The sequence below is a fragment of the Homalodisca vitripennis genome, chromosome 4, assembly GCF_021130785.1.
Source record: "Homalodisca vitripennis isolate AUS2020 chromosome 4, UT_GWSS_2.1, whole genome shotgun sequence".
Lineage (NCBI taxonomy): Eukaryota > Metazoa > Arthropoda > Insecta > Hemiptera > Cicadellidae > Homalodisca > Homalodisca vitripennis.
Window position 1 is genome coordinate 182,030,765 of NC_060210.1, and position 17,082 is coordinate 182,047,846.

Genomic DNA, 17,082 nt, shown 5'->3' on the forward strand with positions numbered 1-17,082 from the left:
TTTATTTTTTGTGAGGCTTTCCGAAAGCAAGGCTATCTTCTTCAGACACATAACAAAAGTAAATACAAAAAGTAAATTTGATTTTAATAATAGTTAAACATATGTGATTTAATATTAATTTGTCCTGTGTGGCGTAGTGTGTAAATACAATTAAATTATTACTGGTATTATACTATATAAATTTTGAATGTTATTTTTGTAATCTTCGTTTTAGTAATATTGAATTTTGTATTGGTCCATCTTCTTGATTTAATAAATCTTCTCTGTTTGTTTGATTAATGTAATATGACTCCCATGCATTTAAATATCTTGGAGTGTTAACATGTTTTAATAGTTTTAGGTTTTTCTGTGATATAGTGTGTCCAGTATTGATACAGTGGTGTGCGACAGCCGATTTTTCTTTTCTGTTGAATTTAATGTGGGAGCAATTTTCTTTATATCGTGTATGAATTTTTCTTCTTGTTTGTCCAATGTATTTTTTGTTGCAGTCATCACATTTAATTTGGTATATATCTGATTTATTAATAATTTCTTCGTCATCTTTTGGATTTTTCAATTTATTCTTCAAGTGACTTGTTGTTTTATATGTGACGGTTTTATTTGTATGTTTTTTGAATGATTTTTGTACATCTTTTGATATATTTGTCCATGTAGTGCTAATCCAATTCGTGTTTGTGTCTTTAGTAGATAAAAGTATTGTCTTTGACTTTTTTGTCATGTTTCTTTTTAGCTTTTTTAAATATATGTTTGAATAATATAAACAAATATATTTAAAGCCTTCCTATCGAAAGGCCTCACAAAAATTAAAAGTATTAAAAAAAAAAGTATTAAATATTGTTTTATGTTTTAATGTAAGTAAGTTATACAGCTTGTGGGCCACATCCGGCTTGCGAACAGATTTGTTCCGGCCCGCGGAAAGCTAGCAAACTGAAAAAAATAGTTTTATTTGATATTATATTTCCTTTTAAGTATTTTTACCATTAGCTCATTCTCATTCATGACAGTACTCACCTCTCACTTGCAACCTCTTCTCTAAATAAGTGTAAAACTAGATACAAACGAGTAGCGATCAACCAATGAGCGATAGATAGTAAGGACTGTAAATATACGGACAGAAAGCTCAGTGCTGTGTTGTACTCTACTACGACTGTACCTGAGGCAGAACCAAATAACCTTGTTGCATCAGTCTTTTCAGTCGTTTTCCAGCGTTAGTAACAATCACAACTAGTGCAAGTGTAAGTTGATGTTTCGCAAAGTGCATAGTGATCATGAACAGTGTCTTTTATATTTCTGTTTTATTGCTCATAACAATAATGGCTTCTTGTAAAGAAAGAAAAGTTGAATTTGAGAGTAGTGCATTTAATAAACAGTGGACTCATGACTATTTTATGATCAATAACAATAATAGAGCGTTATGTCTTATTTGCAACGAGACTGTCGCTGTTCTCAAAGAATTTAATGTTCGTAGGCATTATGAAACAAAACACAAGAGCAAGTATTCCAATTTAACAGCCAAACTACGAGAGGAAAAAATTGCTTCTTTGAAAAATTTGCTTTCAAAGCAGAGACAAATTCTTACCAAGTAATCTCAACAAAACGAGACTGCTGTAAAGGCAGTTTCAAATTCAGTCATATTCTGGCTAAAGCTGGTAAACCTTTTACTGGCGGCAAATTAGTGAAAGATTGCATGTTGGTGAGTGTAGAAGAAATCTGCCCTGATAAACGTTTACTATTCAATGATATTAGATTGTCAGCGAACACAGTAGCGCGCAGTAGGAAAGATCTTGGAAATAACGTTGTTGATCAGCTCAAAGACACATGCAAGGACTTTGAATGGTTCTTAATCACTCTTGTAGAATCAACTGATGTCACTGACTCAGCACAAGTTCTTTTATAACTTATTATTCTATTCTATACACATAACTGTTTCTTAGAGTTAGTTGTTTCTTACTCTTTTTTAATATATTTCAAATAATTGACTCAAATCCTACACCTCCTGCTTGTTGGTCTTGAAAAATGTTTCATTATAATATTTAAAAACTAGAAGAAATTTTATGCAGATTTCATATAATAAAATAGATAGATACTATTAAAATACGAACTACTGTGGCAGTTGAAAATTTTGGACCAAAAACAGTTTTTTGAGTTCAGTGAGTGAACAATGCAATTAATAATTAACTACACCAAATTAATTAGTTGGCCTTGTTATTATGTGCAACTTTTTCCATTTAATCTTTGCTGCATCTCTTATATTTTTCAATATTTCTTCAGTGTGCATAAAATTTGGGATGTTCATCCTATCCCTGCTTATTCAGGAAACAAAGATACTTGTACAATACTCAGTATATTGTAAGAAATATTACAATATACACAATTAGTATTTAGAAATATTTTTTGTAACAAATATATACCACTAGCTATTACCCGCGGCTTCGCACGCAATCTTTAGAACCAAAGTCCTTATATTACTTAGTAAAAGCAATTATGCGCGATTAGCCTGGGTAACAGCTAGTTCGTCAATAAATTTGTAGTATTTTATAACGAAAACTCTTGATTTTCAATAAAATACCAATTACAACCAGATACCCAGTTACCCACGGCTTCGCACGCGATTTCTTACAGAAAAATTGGGACATAGGAGGCATATTTCTTTTGAACGTCGTTATTACCCTTCTGAGATAAATGACAGTCACTGAAAGATACTCCAAGTTCATGATCTATTTAAGATTTAAATGTTAAAACAGTCTCAATATGCACCTGTGAAATAACTGGAATTTTTCTCCAGCATTTTATGATTTTTGTATACAACTGAACTATATTAGCCCAGCGTGGACAGGAGTCAAAAAGTCGGAATTCATTAGCGCACATACGATGTAATAAATTATGGCACTCAATGTAATTTTGAAACGAAAATAGGCATATTTTAGGTACATATTATTACAGTCTAATGATTATGAGCTTCAGATGTTAAGCGAAATTGCGTATGGTTTTTATTTTAGGCTTTGCAAGTGCATCACTTCTGGGTCGAATTAGTTATATCTCCGACGCCATGATTGAGCTTGCTTTGTTGTCTCGATCGAAAGAATATGTACGCACGGAGTTCTGAGAACCATACTTCTGTCAAAAAAAACAACTAAGGTTGGTTTTATAACACTCTTTATATTTGTAGCCAACGTAAGATAGTAATTTTGATATCTGCATTGCTCTTCTGATCAAGCATGAGCATGGTTTATATTAGATAAATATTGCAGTTAAAGGTGAATTTTTACGTAAGATTTGAATTGTATTATCTGGATAGTAAAGCCTATGCTTAACAGTGATTGCAGAAACAGTTGAAACAAAATTTGCTGTTTCTCTTAAGCTTACTCTACGGTTTCAAACTATAAATGTAAAGAAATTTAAAATGGTAATTAAATTATATAAACATATATTTCTTTTGTTGCATTATATAAGTTTACAAAGAACAGCTGATTAAATTTGAACAGGCTCTTTCACCTAATAACATATGTTTGCTGCAATGCATTTCTTATGGATATTTCCGTAACTTTTAGAGTCCAGTGGGGCAGAATCCTGAATCGGGAACGGGATAAAAAGTATCCTATGTCCTTCTCCCAGTTCTTAGCTACCTTCCTACCAACTTTCAGCCAAATCGGTTCAGCCGTTCTTGAGTTATAAATAGTGTAACTAACACGACTTTCTTTTATATATATAGATTACATTTCTAAATGCTGATTATGATTACCTGGTTTAGATCATCTTAAGTTAATTTGTATAAATAGAATCACTAAAACTTTCAAATGTTAGTAGTTAAAGGGTAAAAGACTTCACTTAAATTGAACCTAACATGGGACCAATGCTTTGATTTTGGACAGAATGGCCCATGATGGTTATACAAAGATTTAGTAAGCTTATGAATAAAGGCCTAAAACAGCCTACCATTTAAATTATTTCAAATGCCACTTACAAATTAAAGTGGACTTTAGAAAAATCCATAACATAAAATTGAAAACCATCAGTAATGAAAAGAGTGATGTTGCCAGCAAGTTTTGTCTATCAATGTTACTTTTCTGCCAGTTTATTTTGTTTTCTACAGCAGTGGATATATTTTAATGAATGGTAAAAAACACTTCATGATAAATAATATTCAGAGAGACTTGAGTGAAGTCTAGCTATTGCAATGAGTTTAACTGATTCTTGTAAATAAATAGTAATTAATTAAAACCATTTGCAATATATTTTGTACAAAACTTCATTAAAATATGATTATTCGTATTGTACAATACTTTGTACATATAATACTTTAATAAACGTACTAAGCATAAAACCACAAAAAAGTTGTTGAATAGAGAAAAAGTAAACTTCCGTTGATTGTTTTTATCCTAATAATACTAATTGTACAATGTCAAATTTTATGAGATTTTGTATGTGGATATATTTTTAAGAGAGTTAACAGATGCACAGTTTTGTTCCGCAACTAAAATGTTGTGAAATGAAAGCAACCAGTGTGGACTCTAAAGGAATACTGACATTGCTCTAAGAGTGTCTATTGATATTTGTTTGTTTTGTTCTAAAACAAATTTAATCACAAGGACAGCAAATTTGGTGATTCATGGAAATAATCTTTTTTTTTTTTCAAGGAAGTCCTCGAATTAGGGAACTATCATCTAAGCTATTAGTTGCCATTCAACCTGTAATATCTGGAGTCTACAGTTTGCTCACCACACAATCCAAAAACAATCTAATCTTTTCTTTGGATACACACATTTTAAAATTTGTCACCTTTACCATTGGTCTCTCATTGTCCTCAGTCTGCTGCTTCGAAGTTATTTGCAGATTGAAATTACACTTCTTGCTCAAATTCTGTTCTCTATCTCTTGTCGGTTGTGACTGATCTACTGCCTCAACCTCTTTTAATGTATCACTGTTTGTAGGTTCATCCTCACGGGAAGGTATCTCACTGTTGTCAGACACTGTCATCTGTAACAAATTGGATCATTTACATATGCTTGATTTTTATATCATATTATAACAACTACTGATAAATAAATGGTAGTAATGAAATATTGATAATAATGCAAATATAAAATTAAGTATACGTTTAATTAATTTTAGAAGTATAGTATGATGTGATGGAATATATTTTTGGCCTTTAATTAGATATTCAAAGCTATATTACATCTTACCTTCTCCTACCAATTTAAATTCATTAACATCAATCTATTATGACCCATATTATATCTTCAAGCCGAATTTGCTGATACTTTACTTTGTTAATGTACTTGAAACACTCACTATATAATTAAAACTGTCTGATATAAATAACAACAAAATGCAATAAATTGAATTAAGTCTGAAGATGCCTTTAGAGATCAAATCCTTTGGTAATAACCCTTTTAGGACGAGCGGACTATTAATAGTCCACACTAGTTTTACCGAAGAAGACGAGTGGACTTTTATGTGCCCGCCGGTTTACGTTTGCATAATACTCACGTAATATCGAAAATACGATGAACAAAATTAGTTTTCCTTGTAGAGGCACATCCTGTGACAGGAAATGGAGTATTTCGGAACTTATCTTGGCCAAACAATATAACATATGTCTATTTTTAGAACAGCTGCACGTGAGCGCCTATTGTAGTGCCAGTCGGCGGAGCGAGCCAATTCCGTCTGGTTTGTTTACATTCAGTCAGCGTTGGACATAGGATATTGGACATAGTCAACAATCAAGAAAAAGGAAACGAGCCTCCTATATTTGTTCAATTTGCAAGGAAGGGTATCACCCGATTGGCTTTCCAAAACATACATGTGCTAACTAATTAGACCATTGTTGTATATAGTGTATATATTTATTTGAGTGTTTTATAGTGTTTCTTAGCAATACTACATATTTCAATACCTGTGGATAAATTTGACCTGTTAACCACATTATATGGTAAGTAAAACCACTTTAATTGTTTGAATTTTAGTTTAGTCCGTTTTATATAATTTGGTACTTTGTAGTAATGTAAGTTTTTTTGTTGCAAAACAATTATTTCTGAACCAATGTTAATAAAATTTGGTATTTAAACTGAATACTATGTAAGAAACGTAGTAATATTAGTTCACACGGTAAAAATATTTTTTTTTTGTCATATTAAACTGAAGCCAAACTAAAAAAATAAAAATAAAAATTCTAAAATTTTATTTTATTTATATTTTTTCTGGTTATTGTAAATAGTAATAAATGCTACCATATTGTGGACAATTTAATTATGTACATGTGGATAAAAAATGGTGTAAGCACAATTTATAATAATGGACTTATAATATATTTATCAAACTACTACATTTTGCCCAATTTCACCGTCGTCTTCTTCGGTACGTCCACTATGAAATATGGTCACTTCAAAAAATGCGTACCTAAAAAATACCCAAAATTTTTGTCGTCCTAAAAGGGTTAAGAGGGCAAAGTGGCCTTTTTAATACAGGGGAATATTGTTTTCTTTAGGGAGGCACAAAGCAATAATCGATCGTCATAATGACATGTAATTTTCAGAGTAAGTCAATATAGTCTGTTCTTTATACTAAACTCAAAGTTGTTTAGATTGGTTAAATTTACTTTATTCATTAAAAAATATCATTTGATTAGTCTTTTGCAAGTTATACAAGGCCATGATACAAAAAATTGTTTGATATCTATAAGATAGATTAAATAATGTGTAGTACAAGACATTGACTTTATCACATTGGAATGTTATTTCTCTTCTTGGCATAAAGACATTACAATGAACACACAAGTGTGATATTTTATACTCTATAGGAACTTTGTCAACCATTTTTAACCATACTATAAATAAATATATATATATATATAGCTGTTTCCCGCGGCTTCGCACGCTTTTCGTAAGTTTTGCCCGCGTATGAGCATTTCTGGTTGAAGTAAATTATATTTCCAACCCCGATGTAGATTTTACCTTGATGCCACGATCAAGAAAATATGTCAAAAATGTATTGTACATGCATAATGTATTTTATTACAAAGTGGTCTACCACTCAACCTTTAAGTTCAACCAAAAATTTAGTTTACACAATTATACATCATAACTTAGCGCCTTCAAATAGTGTTTCACTGTTTAATATACGTATCTATCTCGTAATTGCAGGTTATAATGTGCAGGCGCTTTGAAAACTTTTCTTCATTTTATTCGTTTATATTCACGACATAAGCGAATAATTCAGATAATAACTATCCTATCTTCTAAGTTAGACTAAATTACGGATACATGTGAAATTTGATTGAAATTGGTTCAGTCGTTTTGGAGTTTATTGGCAACATACATCGTGACTCAAGATTTTTATATATATAAGATATATATATATATATATTAATATACATAATTTCTATCATTGATGACTAACAGAATGCCCAGTGGGCAAGAAATGGAATTTGTGTATTCATTTTAATGTCACAATGTCAAGAAGAACTGGAATAACTTTCTACTTAGGTAAAGGTAAGCCTGCTCCTCCTAATCTTTTAAAACTTGTGAAAACCTAACATCTTTCCTTCTTTAACACTTTCTACTCGAATTTCCTGCACCCTTTTATTCCCTTGTACTTTAATTATTTCAACTGAATCCAAAATTATTGAGAAAATTGTTCTCTCTAGACTTTTCAAGTATCTTCAACTAAACAACCTTTTGACAGAGACGTTTTATTAAGGAACGATCCACCATGACTGCAATAGTAGATCTGTTTGAGCACATTGTTGACAATATCGAGGCTGGAAATAATGTAGTGGGAGTGCAACTTGACTTGAGTAAGGCATTTGATTGTCTAAGCCATGACTTGATTATAAGAAAACTTTTTCATCTAGGAATCCAAGGAACAGCACTTTCATGGTCTCAGCATACCTTGAAGGAAGACACCAGATTGTAGAAGTGACTCAGACCATAAAAAGAGTTACTACAATTTCAAGATCTGAGGTCCTTTCAATGGACCGTGGTGTACCGCAAGGATCTGTGTTGGGGCCTGTATTTTTTATATTATTTACTAATGATTTTCCTTAAGGTTTTACATTCATACAGTAATTTAGTCATGTATGCTGACGATTAAAGTTTCGGTGAGCTAAAGAGGGTACTACAACGCAAGAGTAGTTTTATTATTTAAACACCGCTATGAAATCCAACTTAATAAACAAAGGTGTGTGAATGTACCATGTGGCAAGATATATTGAAAGATTTCATCTGCACACTAAATTTTAGATGAAACTTGATTTCTTCTTAGACAAGAAAATTGTGCATATCCAACCATGGACTTTGGCTTGACTGACTCCAACTCAGTAGGCTGACACAATTTCTATTTTGTCTGCTGGGGAACTGAAAAGAAATCTCCAAAAACGGACATCCTCATTCTTCAAAAAAAGTCAGGCTCTAAGAATCATGGCCAGACTTGGATTTAGAGTGAGAGCTGTAGAGGGGTTTTCAAAAGAGGTGGAGGTTTTCAACAGTAGGTCAGCCTTTATTATTGTAGAGTGTTATTGTGTTAGCTACAACTCATAATGATCAACAGCACCAAGACATTAACTCTTACCAAATAATAGGCATGCCAATAAACTGTACTTTGCGCGATCCAACAAGTTAACTCTCTCTGAAAAACCTAAACCAAACTATGCTGGAGCAAAAAATTCTTCAATAATTCTCCCCCCCCATGATGAGCTGAAGAAAACTGGAAGGAAGGAAGTTGAAGACAAAGCCTGCACTCCTGGTTTCCAAGAGAGGACCTTTTACTCAGTAAAAGAATTCTTAATATTGGAGAGCCGACTCGCAGAGAATGTGAAGTCCTAGGCAGCTAATGACAACAAACCTGGGGGGAAAAATTTTTAAGATAGTATGTATTATGAACGCCATTTCTTTCTTCTGTTGAATGTTGAAATTAAAGAATTGTCTTGTATTATTTACTACTTTTGTGAAAATGCAAGGCTTTGTAAAATATGATTGTTATTTGAAGCAACTACATTATGCTTTGCTTATATATTTCTACTTGGGCTTTATTACTGAACACTAAAAGGATTAGGTAAAAACAAACTGAAAATTTATATTTTATAATGAACTTATAACAAAACAAAAAATGGAAAGTAATCTTTTACTAAGAAATTTACTAACAGGATGAATTTTTCAATATTGTTTGTGTGGACAGTTACAGTTATTGAGCAATCTATAAAATAAACTAAACTACTACTCAATGTTTATTAATGTTTGTTTAATATCAAAAAAACTTTTAAAATACTTGTTTGTTATTTTTACAGAATTTTTTTGGGCTTAGTTATTTTAAAACTCTTAAAAACCTTTACAGGATTTGCCAAAATTTAATGTACTGATAGACAATGGAACGCATTTTCATAAAGGACAAAATTTATTTTATTGGCAGTGCTCCATGAGCATAAGTGTAAGCTCTTCAAATGAGTTATTAAAAAAACTACATATCTGTCTGTTTGTCCCGCACGATAGTCTCAAAATATCTGACCAACAGATTTTTTTTAAATTTTGCATGAGCACCCATTTTCTATACAGGTAAACACAGAGTTAGAACATGGTGCATGTCCATGCCTTAGGATTTTGCTGAACTTTAAGCTAACATTTTTTATATTGATCTTATGGATAAACTACCTATGATTACAACAAGAAAATAGTGAGAATACATAAATTATTAACACTAGCTGAGTACAATATGGGGATTTTTAACATATGACTTGTGACCTTACTCGTACAAAAAAAATGAAAAATATATAAAGTGGAAAGTCAATATCAAAATTTCAGTGATAATGATGTAGTATCAGGCACACTTCTTGCGTTGTAGGGCCTCTTTAGCTCATTTAAAACCTTTATTATTTTTTTTTTCATTTTTTAAAACAACATGCTATGGAAATCCAAACTTAATATTAATAAACAAAAAGGTGTGAATGTACCCATTGTGGCAAGATATACTTGAAAGGATTCCTATCTGCTCACACTAAATTTTAGATGAAACTTGTTTCCTTCTTAAGACAAGAAAAATTGGGTGGCATATTCAATCATGGAAATTTGGCTTGACTGACTCCAACTCAGTAGGACTGACACAATTTATATGTAGTCTGCTAGGGAATGTAAAAATATTAATTCTTCTGTTATGTTGTCTGTCTACCTGTACGGAGGACATCTTGAGAAATGAATTGTTGAAACCTATGGTACTTGAATCTCTGTGAAAACCTGTACACACGATGTTACATCCTTCCCTAAATATTAATATAGTCTGAGAACATTTTTTAGCAAAAACTATGGCAGAATAGCCAAACAATATAGGCCTTACCCTATTTTTTCATTAAGTTAAACATGGAAGTAGGTTAATAAATTAAAAGTTATAATCAACAAGTATAGTAATTTAAAATGAACTATAACAAATTTAAAACACTACAAAACACATGAACAGTATTATGAATTCACAACAAGTAACAAACTATGTCAGTGTCCTTAGCTGGATATAGCAACAACATTTTTAATGCAACTTTCCAACTATATATTATCTTTTATGATATACTTTATACCTATGATTCTACACCTCTGTATTATATATTAATATGCCTTTGCTAATGATTAATGTTGAAATAAACCATGCAAAAACTTCGACAAGTTAGAGTGTAATATAAACTGCCATTACTAAAAGAAACATCAGTAACTGTTGCCCAAATAGCCACTGTTATACAATTGTGCGCTGGAGTAGCGACAATGTTCAAGTAAAAAAATGTTAATTAAGGAAAAACAGTGTGTAGGATGTGTTGGAGAATTTTAAGTGAAATCAAGATATTGTATGAGTTCAATTTTGTTCTTTGGATGTAATAATCAACTAAACCAGAGTTGCCAATATATTTTGTGTCACATCGCATTAAAATATTCTTATTTATGTTATACTCTAAATTGTACAGAAAGAATAATATAAAATTCAGTAAATATACCATAAAGTCAATGGAAATAATAAAAATAAAATATCATTTTGTTTTTATCAATATTTTTATAATGTCACATGTTGCTAGTATTTATTTTCGGAGAGCTCACAGAAGCAAAGTTTTGTTCTGTAAACAATGCTTTGTAAAATGAAAGTAACCAGTATTGTCACTAATGCACTGGGAATGTCTAGTACAGATCTGTTTGGATCTTGAAGAAATTTAATGCTAGGATTACATATATTTGCTGATTCCAGGAAATAATCTTTTTCCAAGAAAGTTATCATAGTCGAGTGATAATATATTTTTCAAACAGATCAAAACTATCATCTAAACTAGTAGTTGCCTTTTATCTATTATTTTATGAAGTTCACTCACCACACACTCCGACCCTGTCATATGACAACTTGCTTCTCTTGGTTTCTCTTTAGACAGAGACATTTTCAATTTTTTCAGTTTTACTATTGGTTCACAAAAAAGTTTCTCGTTATCCTCAGCCACCTGTTTGGAAACCCCTTGCAAATTGAAACTACGCTTCATGATGTTTAAACGATCTTCTTGATCTCTGATCGGTTGCGACTGATCTACTATCGATACCTCTGCCTCTTTTAATATCTCAGTGATTACAGATTCACTCTCATTGGGAGGTGTTTCAATGTTGTCAGTCACTGTTGTCTGTAACAAATTGGATACTTTATAGACGCTTGATTTTGATATGATCAGATTATAACAACTATTTCATTATCACTAGTAATAAAATAAGCAAACATGTAATTTATGAGTAAGTTTAATTTTTGAAAGTGTAATATGACTTTTTGACCTTGGAATTGGCATTAATAAGTATATTTAAAGCTTAACTTACCAATTCATTATAAAATCAATTTATTTTGCTCCTAATGACTTGTTCAGGCTGTATTTACTTTTATTGTACTTCGTTAATATAACATTGTAAAGATCTTCTTCAACACTAAAATTGTCGTACACAAACACATGCAACAACAGAGTACAATGTAACAAATTCAACCTGAAGATGTCTTAAAGGGTCAAATCCATCCCTGATATAATAAATTTGGATTAGTAAGTTTTTAAATATAATTAATATCTTGTAACACATATTTATTTTGAGAAACAGATCTGAGAGTGGACAGTTTGAATACTTCTATTATCTGTGTTTACATGTATTATTATTCTATATTTTGTAAAAAAAGGTATAAATAACAAACAGTAACTTCTACTGGTTTTACATTTAACTCTTTAGTGGCACAGACTCCAAACTAAAAATATGATAATCTGCTAATACTGATGGTTTATAATTTATATTTCACATAGATTTTCTTATGGGAAAATCTATACTAATAACAATTAAAAACAACAGTATTAACTTATCATAGTATTTTATAACGATTCATTAGCATTGAAACACTAAAATAAAAGTTTTAAGATAAAACATTTAAGAATTTGAGACAAGATTGATTGACTGGCATATAAGTATACCCGATGATACAATTGTCTTAAAATAAACATAGGCATTGTAATAATCCTCATTATAAACTTTATGACTGCCACACTGCCACACTGTCTCACAAGTGTAAAGCATTTGTTTAGCTGCTGAGTTCTAGTGTTCAGTAATTTCCATACTGCCTATCAACTTTCGTCTATGAATAGACGAGCAGACTTAAAACTATACATGAACATAAATTTTGAACATATAATATGTAATAAAAATACTATTTTCAAAACTACAACAAATTACCAATCCAGTTATCTGTCACACACAAAGTATGACAAAAATACGTTTTAGCAATTAGTTGGAAATTTGCGTACTGCCAATCAGATGTCACCTGTGAATAAACACAACACACGCTATAAACAATGCATGTATGGTACTTATATGTAGGAAACACCTAGTTCTAGCAAAATATTATTTACAAATCTACTATAATTTGTTAACTGACTTATCTATCTACAATTTTTAACACACAAAGTGTGAAAAACACTTTTTAGCGATTGACAATTGTAGACAAGAACTGGTGTATGAATGTAAACATAAACTATATGAATTTCAAGTTAAATATTATTTACAAAATCATATTTGGTTGTCAAATCTTGTGAACAGATTCTTCAGCTGGTTTCTAGATATATCTAACACTCTGTTCCTTCATTTATTACACAATTTAAGACATATAAATACATGTTTTTACTTTGTAAACTACTTTGTTTATATTTTGTTATTGACAATAGATTGTTTGAAAGGATAATAGGATTATCGGATATTTGCCGTTGTTCGATCCTCAAAACCTAGGTTTGGTATACGAGGTGTGTCCAAAAAGTATCCGACCTTGACGTCTGGCATGAACTGACGTTACTTGGCGGCAATCTGGTCCCCTTCAAAGTACTCCCCTCCACAAGCCACTACCTTCTTCCAACACTCCTCCCACTTCCGGAAATACTCCTTAAATTCATTTTGCGGAATGGCTAACAGGTCCTTCGTCACATTTTGTTTTATTTGTTCAACATCGTCAAATCTTTTTCCTTTCAAAGAAATGTTTAATTTCGGAAATAGCCAGAAGTCACAAGGAGCTGTCAGGACTGTAGGGAGGCTGTCGTAGTTGGTTGATGTGTTTGACCAAAAAAACGCTGAATAAGATTTGAGGAATAAGCTGGCGCGTTGTCGTTGTGCAGGATCCAGTCACGGCTTGTCCACAGTTCAGGTCGTTTCCTTCGCACTGCATCTCGTAGCCGCCTTAGGACCTCAAGATAATACTCCTTATTCTCTGTCTGGCCTCTTGGAGCATATTCGTGATGAACAACGCCATCCTGGTAAAAAAAAATTGTCAGCATTGTCTTGACATTGCTTTCGACTTTGTCTTACTTTTTTCGGCCGTTGCTCTTTGCAAGTTTTCCACTGTGAAGATTGAGCCTTTGTTTCATGGTCGTAGCCATAAACCCATGACTCATCACCAGTAATAACTTTTTTAAATAGCCCTGGGTGACTTTTTATCAAATCCAGATTGTCCTGTGTGATTTCAAGTCGACAGTTCTTTTGGTCTTCTGTCAGCAGCCGAGGAACAAATTTTGCAGAAACACATAATAAACAATTTTGAGTTTATATACAGTAGGTTCATTTAAAACACATTTTATAAATAGGAAATATTTTATTAAAACCTTATGCTAATTATAAAATTAATTTCAAAATATACACATGTAGATAAAATAATAAAGTTAATAGTAAATAAATGAAAAAACTGCAATACTATGTTTTAGCGTGTGTGATCGTTTAATACAACAAATTTTTTGAAACTGAATATAGTTGCGAATGTTACATTGCTATAGTTTGATCATTATAACGATTTTTTAAGAACATGTGTGAGTTATATAGGAAAAAAATGTATTACTAAACATCCTGTTAAGACACTAGAGTTTTTAAGGGTGAAATCAAATGGTCTACTAATATGACTGCAGTAGCCAATTATTACCAAAATTTAATTCCTTTACCTCTCCTATCTTTTCATAGTTTCTAGCTTCCTCTTCATTAAATGTATCATCATCATCTGTATCTGCAACCTGCAACAGTTGTACCTTTTAACAGGTTTTAATATTGTATGTATTACAATATTTAAGTGTTACCCTGATAAAACTCATGACTATTCTGAAGTTTTGTGGCTCAATAAATTGAAAGAATAATAAAAAATGTTTTATAATATTTAGAAATAAATAAATATAACAGTATAATAAAATAAAGATCTACTTTAGAAGATATCAAGATGTTTTGGTGATATGGTATATTTTTCGTCTTTTTCTTCAATTATTTTAAGATTGTTAACACCAGAATTAAATTTTAAGATAACAACGATTTAGAAGGTGAAGGTTAGTTATATCCGCTTTCAATTCTATTAATATTATAAATGTAAAAGTTCATAAAGATGTGTATATTTGATACTCATAGGCAAATGCAACTGGTGAAGTTTATTTCGTTCAAACAAACACTTAGTGCCAGAAGCAGTAATGCTCCACACAAAAAAAATATTCAGAGATTTCAAGAAGATGAACTCTTACAAAAATGTCTTCATGAAAGGACACAAAATCCAAAGGAGAGTTTAAATCATGTAATTGAGCATATTTTCACAAAAAAGTGTTTGTAGAACACATTACTCTGAAATGTGGAGCATTAGATGCAATATAATACCATTTAACATTGGTGCAATGGCTCAGTAAAAGTTTTTGAAAACAAGGAAGTAGAGGCAGGAAAAAGTTCACATAAAAGATTGCGTAAAGTTACAGCAATAAGAGTAAAAAGAAAACTGAAAAAGCCTAGGAAGAAATCACAAAAGAAACTAGAGTGAAGAAAAAGCAAATTAAAAGGAAGAAAGACGAGGACCAGGAGAAGAGACATAATATGGTGCTAAAGACTCTTTTGAAGTATTCTTTTCTTTCCGAGAGGTTTTCCGAAACTTGTTATTTTGAGTTTTTATGTACCTGTATTTCACCTTTGGAGTAAGCTATGGACTTGAAATTTAGTGTGTGTGTGTTTGTGTGTGTGTGTGTGTGTGTGTGTGTGTGTGTGTGTTACATTATGCTTTTATATATATATATATATATATATACTAGCTGACCCGGTGAACTTCGTTTCACTTACCTCTTGGCCATGTCGCTACCTTTGTTAACATATTTACATATGTTCTTTATCAATTTGACAGAGTTACAAAATTCCAAATTGATGTGAGTTTCAAAAGTTTTGGACAATATTGGCGAGTACGGCACAATCCATCGATTATCTACATCAAAATTTTGTCCTTTTATCTTCACAATTACAGATCGCCCACCATCCTCAACTGATTGCCAACGATACAACGGGTAACCATCATTTCCCGAGATGGTTTCAGCAATCAATGCTCTAGGGTATCGCTTAGAAAACTTGCCCTCGACCGTCGACCATACAGAGGGAGTTGTTGTTGAAAACTCCGCAAGGCCCATGTATCATATGTTTACTTACTACTGCATGCAATTTTGGGTCAAGTGTTTCATCGGGAATCTCGGCTGAAATTATGGAATCAATGTCTTCTGGCCTTAATTTATCAACTAACCAAACTAATATGTGCGCATGTGGCAGACCACGCTTTTGCCACTCAACAGAGTACATCCAACAACGTACTTGGCCATACACACGATGCTTTATAATGAAATTCATTAAAGATTTTAATTTTTGCTTAAACACTCTGGCAGTGATGTCATGCATATCAATTGGTGTTTGGCCATGTACCAATTCTTTCTTAATTTCCATCCATTGTGGGTTACAGGTGCATGTAATAAATAGGTGTGGACGGCCATATTTTCTAACATACGACATCGCATCTTGCGCGTATTCGTGCATGTGGCGCGGGCTTCCAATGTAAGAGGCCGGCAAAATTGTAATTTTTTCCACATTTTCTGCATTTGCAACGGCATTATTAGCATCACGAATCTGTATAAATAAAAATTCATAGAGCTGACTTTTTTGTTGGTTTCAGCACCTGGATCAGAAATGATAAACAATGACATTTTTGCATACATTAAATATAACACATTTATTGTCAAATTATCATCATTATCATATCGGACAAAAGGCAATCAATACAGGTAATCAATTTAAAGCTTTCTGGTAAACTATATTTTTTGTATTTTTTTGCGGTGCGTAAACATATAAAGATATACTTTACCATGTGTAACAAAAATCTTCGACATAAAATATTGGGTGCTGTCAGGCCCAAACACGACAGTACTTTATTTGCCATCAATAAACACATATGTTCTATCATGATCAATGTTTAATTGTAAATTTTCCGCATTAATTAGTAGGGTAGGATTCGAAGTTTGACATCGCACAAGATGTAGCACATCCTCAGACATGTAATCCCTATATTTCATCCACAAATCTTCCGGATTCGAAGGGAAACATGTGGATATTATAATCGCAAACAATGTTCGAATTTGATGTGGTGAAGATATGATGGAATCCTTGAGCGTATTATCCCAATGTAAATCATCCTCGAGTAACTGTAATAGTTGACACGCCTCACGGTAAGTAACACAGATGTCCATCAACTGTTCTCAATTGTTGAAACGATGTCGGAACACGAACATTCACCAAT

At 31.9% G+C, this 17,082-nt stretch overlaps 1 protein-coding gene across 1 annotated transcript in view; it reads right to left on the reverse strand.

The window, feature by feature from the left end:
* LOC124360738 overlaps window positions 1-17,082 on the reverse strand; it is a 57,252-nt gene that overhangs the window by 29,725 nt on the left and 10,445 nt on the right. The window contains exons 4-6 of the mRNA XM_046814597.1: window positions 14,450-14,518; window positions 11,333-11,629; window positions 4,786-4,977 (exon numbers count right to left, since the gene is read on the reverse strand). Coding sequence (XP_046670553.1) covers window positions 4,786-4,977; window positions 11,333-11,629; window positions 14,450-14,518 — 558 coding nt within the window. The remainder of the gene's footprint in view (window positions 1-4,785; window positions 4,978-11,332; window positions 11,630-14,449; window positions 14,519-17,082) is intronic.